Here is a 12,019-nt window from a genome sequence, read left to right as displayed (position 1 = left end):
TCACTGTTTCCCTCTTTCCCCATCTACTTGCCATGAAGTGATGGGATCAGATGCCATGATCTTCAGTTTTTTAATGCTGAGTTTTACGCCAGCTTTTTCACTCTCTTCTTTCACCCTCATTAAGAGGCTCTTTAGTTCCTCTTTGCTTTCTGCCATTAGAGTGTTATCATCTGCATATCTGAGGTTATTGATATTTCTCCCAGCTCTATTCCTACTGCTTGGAGTAGACTCTATAATCATCCCATCGCAGGATATGAAAGCCATCATTTTATAAACTCAAAGTTTTCATTCTCTATCACCCAAAAGAAAAGTGAAAAGTAAAAGAAAACATCTTTTTTTATTAACTAAGAAAAATTTTTATTTAAACTGTGCAATCAATCAGTATTTAGACAGCAGTTTCATAAACATTTTGGCATTTAAACTTTTATTCATTTTTGGCATGACCTGTAGGATAGTATATAAACTATCCTGAGGATGGGAAAAGTAGTAGGCAATATTTACTATCATGCTAGAAAAAGAAAACAAACCCACATTATTAAGCAAAATATGTTTTAAAAAAAGACATTAAAAAGGTACATTCAAAATCAAGGCAAACATTTGCTTTCTTCATGCAATGGAGTTCACAGAGCTGATCCCCTGAGTCAAGTATAAAATTAAAATAACTCAGCTCTAGAGTCCATTAGCTAGTCTGCAAATGCTGCCCTTACAAGAAAATGGTATACAGAGTGAAAGGATCCAGAACACCCATGATATGAAACAATATACAGCTGGCTCCCACACTTTCATTTAATTCACATCTTTGAAGAAAATAGAAAAAAAATCGCACATACACAGACATAAAATATTGTCCAACAACAGCAACAGACAGACAAACTTAATATATGTCCTCTAGTCTACTGATAGGCTAAGGCAATGTGTGTGAATTAAGGCTTTGCAAATTTCTTTAACAGGCTCATGTTAAATCATTGGTAATCATTTTCATTTGCAAACAGAATAAAGAATGTGGTAAAAGGGAGAAAAATGTTTCAGATAAAAATTTTTAAGTATTTTTTGCTGTTATTTTTGAAGATAGTTCTGCAGAAAAACAAACTTCTGTAACATAAATTTTAAAGATAAAATCTGTAAATTAAAACTATGTCTATGTACCATGAACTACTTACAAGATACAAATGAGTAAATCAAGAAAGGTGTTCAGAATCTCATGGATTATACTAAGAGTGATATTTACTGGTTCAAGAAAGTTAGGGAAAATATTTCCTTTCTCTAAAAAAAGATAATCATGTAATTCTTGTCAATAAGTCTTAAAGGTTGACCTGAATAAAACTAGAATTAGATGCCAGTATGTCTTACCCTAAAATTTATTCCAAACAGTTTAAAGAAATTTGGAAATGCCCCATAATCTTGAAAAAGTAGATCTGTTAGAGAAGAATCCTAAAAATGCACTCTGTCCTTACCCATCTACCTCTCTGGGGATATTTGACTCTCTCCCTAAATCTTTAAAAGCCAAGATATCAAAAAATAAAAAGATTTAAATTAGGGTAAGATGATTTCATGTTTAGTACTTTCAAAAGCACTGTAAATCCCCTTGTTCAGCATATAGATTTACCTACATTAAAGATGAGTGTTTAAATCCCTGTCTACATCTTTTATCCCCCACTTTCTTCTGGCAGTTTCTTTTTTGGTGAGTATACAGAAAATGAAAGCATTTTTCATTTTAGCACAGGCAAATGTAATTGGAAAGGCTGCCAGGTAAAGAAAGAAAAAGCTATTAAGATATGTTTCACAGCTGAATAGAAATGACTTTAGAATTCTAATTATTTATACTTTTAAGTTTTCAAAGTACCCCTGCTTCATTCTGCACAACAAAGTATGGAATAAAAGGAACAAAAAATGAGTTAAGGATTTTTTTCCTACCAATTTTCAAAATGGTCAAGGCCTAGAATTTAGGTGTGCCAAAGACTAACGTTATGCTTGTTCTACTATATGATTCTCCTTCAACTTTTCTCCCTCCTATATTAATTAGGTTGAATTCAAATAACACCTATGCTCTTCAGATCTAGCAAAACAGGGATGACTGGTTACAGGCCTGGCTCTTTCCAGTTAATAAATTTCTAGTTAGATTTGGGGACAACAGGAAAATCACAAAAAATAAAAATTAAATTCTGAACACCTAGTCTAATAAAGAAGTGCTTGAATAGTTAAGGGCTCCAAAAAACCATATCTCCCTTATTTAATGCAACTGTAGGCACAAGCATCAGCTTTCACTCTCAGTTCTGACTAAGAGAAATTGAAGGTTTCAAGAAGAAAAGAAGGGTGGTTAGGAGATGACAAAGAGTGAGTTACAGCCCGTCTAAACTCCTCCTGTGAATAAATGGATGTAAGACAGACTTCTCTCCGTTGGTTGGCTATGACTATGTGGATAGGTTGTGTTGACAGAGAGGAAGGTACCATGAGCCTAGGTAATTAAATATCATGTCTTAGCTGAGATGTATCACAGTAGAAATACTGTAAATGACGCAGTTGGACCAACTTGGGTTTGTGTCTTGGCTAAGCACCATACTAGCTGTGATCTTTGGCAGTTTAGACATTTTAAACCTACTTCCTGATCTCTAAAATGAGGATAGTATTTTACTCTGTAGAATGTAGCAATATGCATAGCTGAAGCATGTTTATGGCACATCACATATGCTCACTAAATGGCACATCCCTTTCTAAGGAATAGAATCACAAGTGGCTGAAAAATGACCAGCCCTCTTAACCTTACTCATAATATCATCACGAGCTCTACCTCCTAAAGGAGAAAGCTTTATCTTGTTCGTTGAAGAAATGCTAAAACTTAGGGGAGAATTATAAACTATCCTTTATATCTGAAAGAAGGCTTGATTGACATGATCTAGGAATCAGAACAAACTACAGCAGTGGAATCTAAAGCTTTCTAGGAAAAGGAACAATTGACATCAAAGAAGAATTACAAGAAAGATAAAATTTCCCAGGAGTTCTACATGCTGATAAGGTTAAGTGGAGGCTCTAGCTAAGGCTCATGGAAAATCAAGAAGCTATATCAAACTGAAAACCAAACAGTGGCTTGTGAAGCTGAAGAAATAAGCCTGACTTAAAAGTCAGAAGGCGTGCATGTTGCAAAATGCTTTTAAAAGGAAATGAAGAACTTGAGCATAATTCTGTTCATCTACTCTGAATTCCTATGTTTCAGGTGTTTTCCTCCACTCTGCCCTAACAATCACTTAAGAGAAAAGGACAAAGCTCAACTGTAATAAGAACAGGTTTCAAAAATTTCTGATAAAATTCCATAAAGTTAGAGCCAAATATTAGGAAACTTTCCTGTTAAACAGATGGAACTGAGATGTTAATTCACAAAGTATTAAAAAGTTTAAAGTTGAATTGTCTTTGCAAGTGATTTAGAGAGAAAGCTTAATGTGTACATTTGATAGGCGATAAGCCAAGGTTTTCATATCTCTGAAATTTTGAAGCTCCCCAAGGGACACATGACTTCACACTTCCAATCTCTGTAATGCAATAGACATTTTATGGGGATCAGAGTTCTACAGAAATAATGTACCTGTTGTAAGCAAAATAATGGCCACCCACAAGAGTCCACACTTAAATCCCAGGACGCTGAGTATGTTACCATACAGGGCAAAAAAGGACACTGAGGATGTGATTAAGTTAAGAATTTTCAGATGGAGAGAGTACCCTGGTTTGTCCAAATGGGCCCCATCTTATCAAGTGAGTCCTTAACATTCGAGAGCCTTTCCTGGTTAGGGTCAGAAAAAGAGATATGTTAATGGAAGTGGGTCAAGAGAGCTGCTATGTAGCTGACTTTGAAGACAGAGGGTGGGATCTACAACTTCTAAAAGCCAGAAAAGACAAGGAAATGAACTTTGTTTTATCCCTTTGAGACCTGTGTCAGACTTCTGACCTACAGAACTGTAAGATAATAAATCTGTGTTGTTTTAAGGCCTTCTTTGTGGTAATTTATTATAGCGGTAGCAAGAAAATAATACAGTATCTGTCTGGTAAAAATGCAAGACTGTCATGTTAATCTTAAACACCTTCAAAAGCTTACCAGGGGAAATCGCCTGAGAAGATTAAAGCCTGCAAACATACACATTGCATTAGCCTGCAATCTTACGTCCTGAGCATAAATCAGCTTCACACAATTCTATGTATGTGTCCTTCTAAACATCAATAAAATTCACAATTAGACAACTGATTGTGTATGGTGATCTCCAGAACCCTCTATTCTGTGCTCCCAGAAATTATGACCATTAAACCAAAGCAGTTTTATCAGAGACCCACGTGGCAAACTGTCAGAAACAAAATCTACAAAATACATGTTTAGTCTTAAATCATGACTTTTTCAATATTCTTGAGCTATTTTTTACATTCACTATTAAAATTTTACATTCAGTGAAATATAAATGTATATGTGAATCATGACAGCCACTGCTGAGATGGAACCACATCTGGATATTCTAGCATTAAAAAAAAAAAACCTTTCAAATCCATCTTTTTTGTGAGACTCAATTGTCTCCAAAGGTGTCTTTGTGGACCTGAACAATGACCCTGAGTCATCAACATGAGCAAGCACGATGTCCTTAACAAAGCCAAGACAAACCAATGCAAATCACTGTCATTGTTCCCAAGGTTGGCACCACTCTTGTTTGAAGCTAAGGCAAATAAAAAGCACTTCCCCGAGGATCTAATTTCCCTGATGTGCCAAGGCTAATTTTTTAAAGCCACTTAGTGGATAAAGTTGTGTCCTTACTTTTAAGCTAATCAAAATATAAAACTCTGTATTTCATGAACAAGATATTTGTTTTACCCATGGTTCCACTGAAGTTTGAAATAGCAAGCTCCCTTGCTGCAATTAAAATATGTCAATTTACGAACAACTTCAAAAAGCACATCTATCAAAGAACAGCCACTTGAAAATTGATATGATTCATTTCCTTGTTACATCCCATTGCTCCCCAGACATGAGAACATCCTTGTTATTAAGTGACTGCCTCAAGCCTTCAGTAAACCAGATAATGCTTTAAGCAGGAGGAAGGCTGCAAAGGCTGATTCAGGGGTTGCCACAATGCCCCGCAATGGAAGAGCTTGCTGATAATTCTGTTGACATCCCACACTCAAGGTGCTTAGGAAAGTATCACATCATTTGGCAAAAACATCCTGTGGTTGAATCAGCAGATTCAATGGAAAGTCCCTTTGTATGCTGTTTGTATACAGACTGAGTTCTGGAGAGACAAGTTTGGTTGACATAGAAACAAGAAACAACAGTTTAATGTACAACTAAATCTGCCTATATGAGGAGGAAACCTTAAATTTATCTTTGGTTTTTAAAAAACTTGCTGATAAAAAGCACATGAATTAAAATACTGATAAATACCAATATAACTGTATTGCTTTTAATTATGTAAACTTAGCCCTTTGATACCCTTTGCTACTAAAGCTAGAGTCTCTATCAGCCTCTAAATAAATTTATTTCAAATCTGCTCATCTTTACTTACTTACAGGCTAATCTATATACTTAAATGGTCTTTGGTATGAAAATACTGATGAGCAGTATCTTGTAATATTTGGCATAAAAATGACATGCATGTATTAGTACTTATAGCAAATAAGTCTTTGGAAAAGAAAATAGTTACTATTTGCATATTAGCCCCTGCAGAGTGAAACACCATGAAGTAACACCACTGTGAAAGATGAATGAGAACCTTCACATTTTAGTTACAATTTCATACTTAAGACTTCAAAGAAGTTAGCTTTGGCCAAGTAAAAAGAAGTCTTTGGTGTATACTAAATATCTTATTCAATGATACTAAAATATTTGTCTTTGGTGAAAAGATTTTTTTTCCTCTCCAACAAGTAGTTTCAACAATTTCAAAATACTATAATACTGTATAGCTGAAGATTTACTTGCTGAAGAAAAAAAATTACACTTGAAATTCTTTGGAACTATCTGTTGGTGAAGAACTTTTAAATGCTCTGGTAACAATAAGGTAGTTAAAATTACTAGTCTAATTAACTATAACAATCAATATATCCCCTATTATTCTGGGTTAGTAACTACTTGTATAAGCTTCATACCTATAGATGTTTCTAGTTAATTCAATTTGGAGGGAAATCATAGTTGAATTTTCACTCTCTACTGAAACTTCTTTGGTAACAAGATTATTATGAAAAAATCTTATACAAGAACAAAATGAAAAGGTGAAAGAGTAAAAAACATACTGGTAAATAATTAGCAAATAGTTACAGCCTAAAGATCTACAATAACTATGGGCCTATTCATCAAAAACAAAACAAAATACTTTCCTTAAGGACTTCAAATTATCAATTTTAGGCTTTTAAAATGATTCAAATGAATAGCCTCCTAGACAGGATGGATGATGTTTCAACTTTATAGATTTTGTTTGCCTTTTAACGGAAGTTTTAAAAAAATAAAATGAACTCACTGTACTTCTTCCTTTTAGATACTGATAGAAGTTGGCCCCACATACTTTCTACTTACAAGCCCACAAAGATATACCCTGTCAATCTGCCCATGCTTCCATGAGGCAGCTCAAAAGTAACAAAATGTTCCCTGAGTACAGGAAAAAAAAATAACACTAGAACAACTTTAAAAGGAGGTAGTATAAACAGGAGCTATAAAGGCAGGAGCAGCATTTTTCCTTGCCTCAGATTGTTCACCTAAAGCTCTGCTTTTTTGTTTCACCATGAAGCCCATACTTAGATAACTAAATGGAGGACTGTGAATTTAGTTCAGAACTGCATTAACTGGCACTTAATGGTGGTCTGCTTCTGAGCACATCCAATTTGGCACAAAACTACAGGTTGAAAACAACCAAAAAATGTTGTTACCATCAGATACTGGAAAAGAAGATGACAGAGATGGGACTATTATCCAATAATATTTTTTTGTCTTTAGAACACCATTTAACAAGACCTCATCCCCAGTCTATAAACAAAGGTTTCAAGGGGGATAAAGATTCCTTTTAAAAAGAGGCTCAAAAGTCATTTCCAGATAATTTGAAGAAATATTTTTTAAAGGATAAGGGGATCCCCTCTCTACACCATGGGTTTAATTCTTTATCATCTCCCACTGCTGGGCACCTAATAGGTAACTGTCTTAAAATTCAGAGAAGGACTATTCTGTGTGGCTAAGTAAACAGTTTACTGATTTCAAACCAGCAAGAGGATTAACTCACTACTGGCGTTAGCATTCCTCACTCACAGCATCGACACTGAAGGAAGATTAAACCGAGTACCAAATTCTCTTAAGAATTCAAGAATTTTCAACAAACAAGTTAGTAGAGCTCAGAATACTTATCCCTAAACAAAACCTGTATGAAAACAAACCCAAATGCTTTGATAAAACACTGTACATTAAAACAGGTATTGATGAAATCCAAGAAGCTCTTAAGGCAACTTTTGGTACTCTTATCCTGAGCAACTTCATGAATATTAAAAAAGTATAAGGCAAAGAAATTCATAATATATAATGGAAGGCACTGTTGCCATGATAACCTCAAGCTCATTTTACTGTCTACTGTTGCATTTATCCTCATTATTAATATTGAATGAAACTTTTTTTTTTCCTACCCCTTTTGGGCTTCCCTGGTGGCTCAGATGGTAAAGAATCCGCCTGCAATGCAGGAGACCTCGGTCACCAAGCTGGGATTTATACAAAAGAAAACCGCAAACTCTAACTTATTTTCTTTAAAAATCTGTTTTCTGCAAGGCGTTTTGCAACTAATTCTGGAAAGGTTGAGGATGCTTTGCAAACTAAGACAGTGCAGACTTTGGCCAACCATCAGGCAAAGGAACAGGTTGAAAAGGCACGGCTTCCAGGCAGGCTAGGGTGTGGGACACAGCAGATAAAGCGCTCGGACTCTGCCCACAACACAGAAGCCCTTGATACAAGAGGGTTCCCTGTATGCTACTGAACAGTTCCATTCTCAGAAGAGATAGACTTTTTTGTGCTGGTCATTCAGTAAAGTCAACAGCCCACTTTTCTCTTCTCAGTGGTTTCAGTCCTCACAGCTAGAGGTGTTAAATGATCCAAACCATGAAGAGGTCATAGTTTGTTGTTATTGTTGTTTTAACTCAGAGCTTCAGATAAACATTCTTACTCACCTACCTATATGACTCCTTGGATCACACACATGACACATACAGCAACTGAAAACAAAACGCTACTAGGAAGTATCATCGTTTATGCAGCTGAGATCAACTATCACAACGAATGAGGTAACAAAGTTGTCTTCTGAGTTTGCCCTCTGGCAAACTGAGGTAGGTAGTCAGCAAAGGGGCTTTCAAAAGTCTTCCCTTTGCTCCAGTGATATATTTTATAATCCAGTCAAACACCTTGACTGTCTTTTCACATTGCTGACAATGAAACATTCAAAATACGTGAGCTTAAAGATTAAAAAAAAAACATTCAAAAAAGGTGAGATACCCAATAAGATACCAAGATACCAAGAGTTTCACAAAAGGCTTTGGCTCTCTGTTCATTGTCCTTCGAACAGACTTAAAGGTGAGAATACCTGGATGTGGCTATCTAGATTGGAAAATCCTTTTTCTCAAAGCAAAGCCTGGCAGGGGCTGGCTGAGAAACTGAAGAGGAAGTTTGCTCAGCACCCGACCGCACTGCAGTCTCTTCACACTTTCTCACCGAGGGGTCCCCACCCAAATCGCTGCCGGTGAAGGAACTGGGGGTTAGGGGTGTGGTACTTATAACTGAGGACAGGTGTATTTCATCATTGGATTCATGGGAGAACCTTCCAGAATCCCCAGTTTCGTGGCTGCCTTCACTGTTGGCTGAATGCTCAGTATCAGCTGCAACACCAAAGGGTCTTGGGAAGCTGGCTGTCTGACCTGGGGAGCTGGGGGAGTCTTCATCGCTGATTAGTATGGTAGTGCCTGGCTGGTAAAGGCAGACCGCTTGAGTAAATCTTCTTTGAGGCTAGGTAAAAATACATAAAACACCATCAGTGATAACAGAGTGCTCTGAAAAATAATAAATCTGGTTTTACATACTTCATATATTCTGAGATAGCAAATCAATGGGGTATGTGGGTGAAAAGTTTATCATCATGAAGGAACTGCCAATGGTTCTCCAAGCAGTGGGAACACATCAGAATTCCTGAGGCAAGTGAAGTGTCAGAAGGCTTCTTCAGTGGTTTTGATGCAGGCTCCTGCCTCAACCCTTTCTCCATTATCCCCCAGCCCCCCCTGAAAACCACAGCTCTGATTACAATTCCAACTGTCATGTCAATCATCAATCCCCAGGTCTTTCCATACAGTCATGCCCCAAATTAATAAAATCATATCCAGAAAGAATACCAAAGTTAAAAAAAAAAACACTCATTTACATTTTTCTCTTTTTAAAATTATCATCTCACACAGCATGAGTATTGAAAGAGTTTTCCCATTTAGGGGAGTTACCTGCTCAGCTTTTATCTTCTTAGAATCTTGGAAAAAGAGCCATTTTTTCTTAGGGGTGTTTTTAACTATAGGACCATAGCTATTAATTATCAGGTCAGTTCCTCCCTGTAGATATTAAAAGAGGAAAATTTCAGTGTATTACAAGTACACAAAATTTTAAAATGTTAAAAGAAAAATATAATCACAGACACTATTATTTCTTCTTTTACACAGTGGCACACAACGACTATGGGGTATTTGTTAGTGATAAAAAAGATATAATAAATTTATTCCTAAGAGACAAATGCTGAAGTATTTGGATTGAAGTGTAATCCCAAAATTTATTTTCAAATGACAGGCCGAACAAAAATATATAGCAAGAGATACAGAACTATGAAAAGATACTGACAATTATTTGTGCATTTATTATTTTTCAAATTTTCCACATGACTGAAAACTTTAAAAAGGATTTAGGCAGATAAAAATAGACTCACAGGGCTTCCCTAGTGGTCCAGTGGCTAAGAATCTGCGTGCCAGTGCAGGGGACACAGGTTTGATCCCTGGTCCAGGAAGATCCCACATGCTGCAGAACAACTACTGAGCCTGTGCTCTAGAGCCTGCTAGCCACAACTCCTGAAGCCTGTGAGCCTTGAGCCTATCCCCTGCAACAAGAAAAGCTACCACAATGCGAAGCCCACACACCACAACCAGAGAGCAGCCCCTGCTTGCTACAACTAGAGGAAGCCCACACGCAGCAATGCAGACCCAGAGCAGTCAAAAGCAATCATTGTTTTAAATGCTATAAAATTTTTTTTGAAAATGAACCTGCATACCCTCAACAAAATGACGATAGACAGGGGATCAACTCTTGGGCTAATAATCCAAGGGAAGTCAGAGACCTGGCCTCTAAATTGCCCTCTGCTTCACTCAGGCCCCCAACTGTGCTCTGCCTCCTTCACTTGAGATTCTCTCTCTTTCCCACGTCTTCTTCCCCTTTTCACTTCTCCTCAATTCCTTCTCATGTCTAGTTACAAGTTAATAATAACACAACAATAATGTATTTTAGTAGTTTTGTGCTTATTTAAAAGTTTTAGGTTCTGATTTTCTAGATTAGTTTGAAATAAGTTAAATGGCTTATGTATCAGAATATAAAAGCTAAATTAAGTTATAACAAAACAGAAAACAGGAATAGCAAAAATCAATTCACTATTATTTACCCATTGCATGTTTCATATATAGCACCATGATAGCTAGATACATGTAAACTGCATTTGTTAAATTTAATTGTATAAAATTAAATATTGAAACTTCCCAAAATTCTGTTATATTTTTGATATTCTAGATTTGGGGGAAGGGTTGGATAAGAAGAATGTGTAACAGGATTTGGCAAACTTTTTCCATCAAAGGGCAGAACACATACGGCCTCTGCTTCATTTTTCTATTTCTCCTTTTTTGTCATCCCCAAACTATCCTTTAAAAATGTAGAAATTATACTTAGCTCAGGATGGCCATACAAAAACAGGCCACGAACTGGCTTGAGCTGGGTTACAGTCTGCAGATACTTTATTTATAACATGCTGGTTATGAGAACTATTTAATAATGCACAATATCTGTGACTAAAAATAATTTTCACTTGGTGTTCATAATGCTTATCACTGTACCACTACTACCAGCAGTGGAAAGGACATGAAATGACATCCTCCAATGAATTTCTTTACTGTATCCAACTTCCTAAGGCCATGAAGAGAAGGATCTTGAAACACCTATTCAGATACTTCTTATTTTTTAAAATGTAATTAACATCTGGAATATTCTGATGCTCCATTTAGTTCTAAAATCAAATAAACTAAATTTAGAATGGATTAATAAAAAATGTTCCATCCAGTATATCCAGAACAATCCAGATTATAGTAAATATGGACTGATAACCTTGGTGCCCTTATTTACAATATCTCAGCTCGATATGATCCAAACTAAATGAATTTAGGCTACTTGCTCATTTTTCATTTATCTTTTTCATCTTTTATTCTTTTATCTACCCTATCTTCTTCTCCCCAAATTTTATGCAAGGAAGAATCTGAGTGAAACGGTTTCACATTTCATTATGTGGACTATGGCCATCATACATTTAATATATAATTTTGGGGTAAGATTTTACACATAAAGAGAAGATGAGTGGTGGGAAAGATTACACAGCACAACAGCCCATCAGCTCAGAGTACCTTGGCATCAATGAAGCTATTTGGCATGATCATTGGCATCAAAGACTCTTCATTTTCTATGGCTCCTTCCAGGTTCTTCCCTACTTCATTTCCACTGGCTCGGGAGGCACTGATACGAGGTAACTGCTGAGTTCCATTCTGGCCTGTCTTGGAGACAGTTGATTTCCTGAAATATTGAATGAAAAGGAAATCTTCTAAGGCAACAAGAAGAGAAAGGCAAATGTACCAAACTTGGTGAAATCTGGGACATTCACAACTTTGCAAACAACGGACTTCCTTAATGTTTGTTTATCAAATATCCTTAGAAATGACTAGATTTTAACTCCAACTCACTGATGCAAACTTT

The 12,019-nt window shown here is 36.2% G+C and overlaps 1 protein-coding gene across 1 annotated transcript in view; it reads right to left on the bottom strand.

Moving 5' to 3' along the window:
- Positions 1-12,019, bottom strand: part of PRTG (protogenin) — a 171,191-nt gene that overhangs the window by 19,330 nt on the left and 139,842 nt on the right. The window contains exons 18-20 of the mRNA XM_052647366.1: positions 11,674-11,839; positions 9,472-9,576; positions 8,699-8,989 (exon numbers count right to left, since the gene is read on the bottom strand). Coding sequence (XP_052503326.1) covers positions 8,699-8,989; positions 9,472-9,576; positions 11,674-11,839 — 562 coding nt within the window. The remainder of the gene's footprint in view (positions 1-8,698; positions 8,990-9,471; positions 9,577-11,673; positions 11,840-12,019) is intronic.

The sequence above is a fragment of the Budorcas taxicolor genome, chromosome 10 (genome assembly GCF_023091745.1).
Source record: "Budorcas taxicolor isolate Tak-1 chromosome 10, Takin1.1, whole genome shotgun sequence".
NCBI classification, from domain to species: Eukaryota; Metazoa; Chordata; class Mammalia; order Artiodactyla; family Bovidae; genus Budorcas; species Budorcas taxicolor.
The sequence above is the reverse complement of the archived record's forward strand: the minus strand, read 5'-3'. Positions and strand labels throughout refer to the sequence as shown.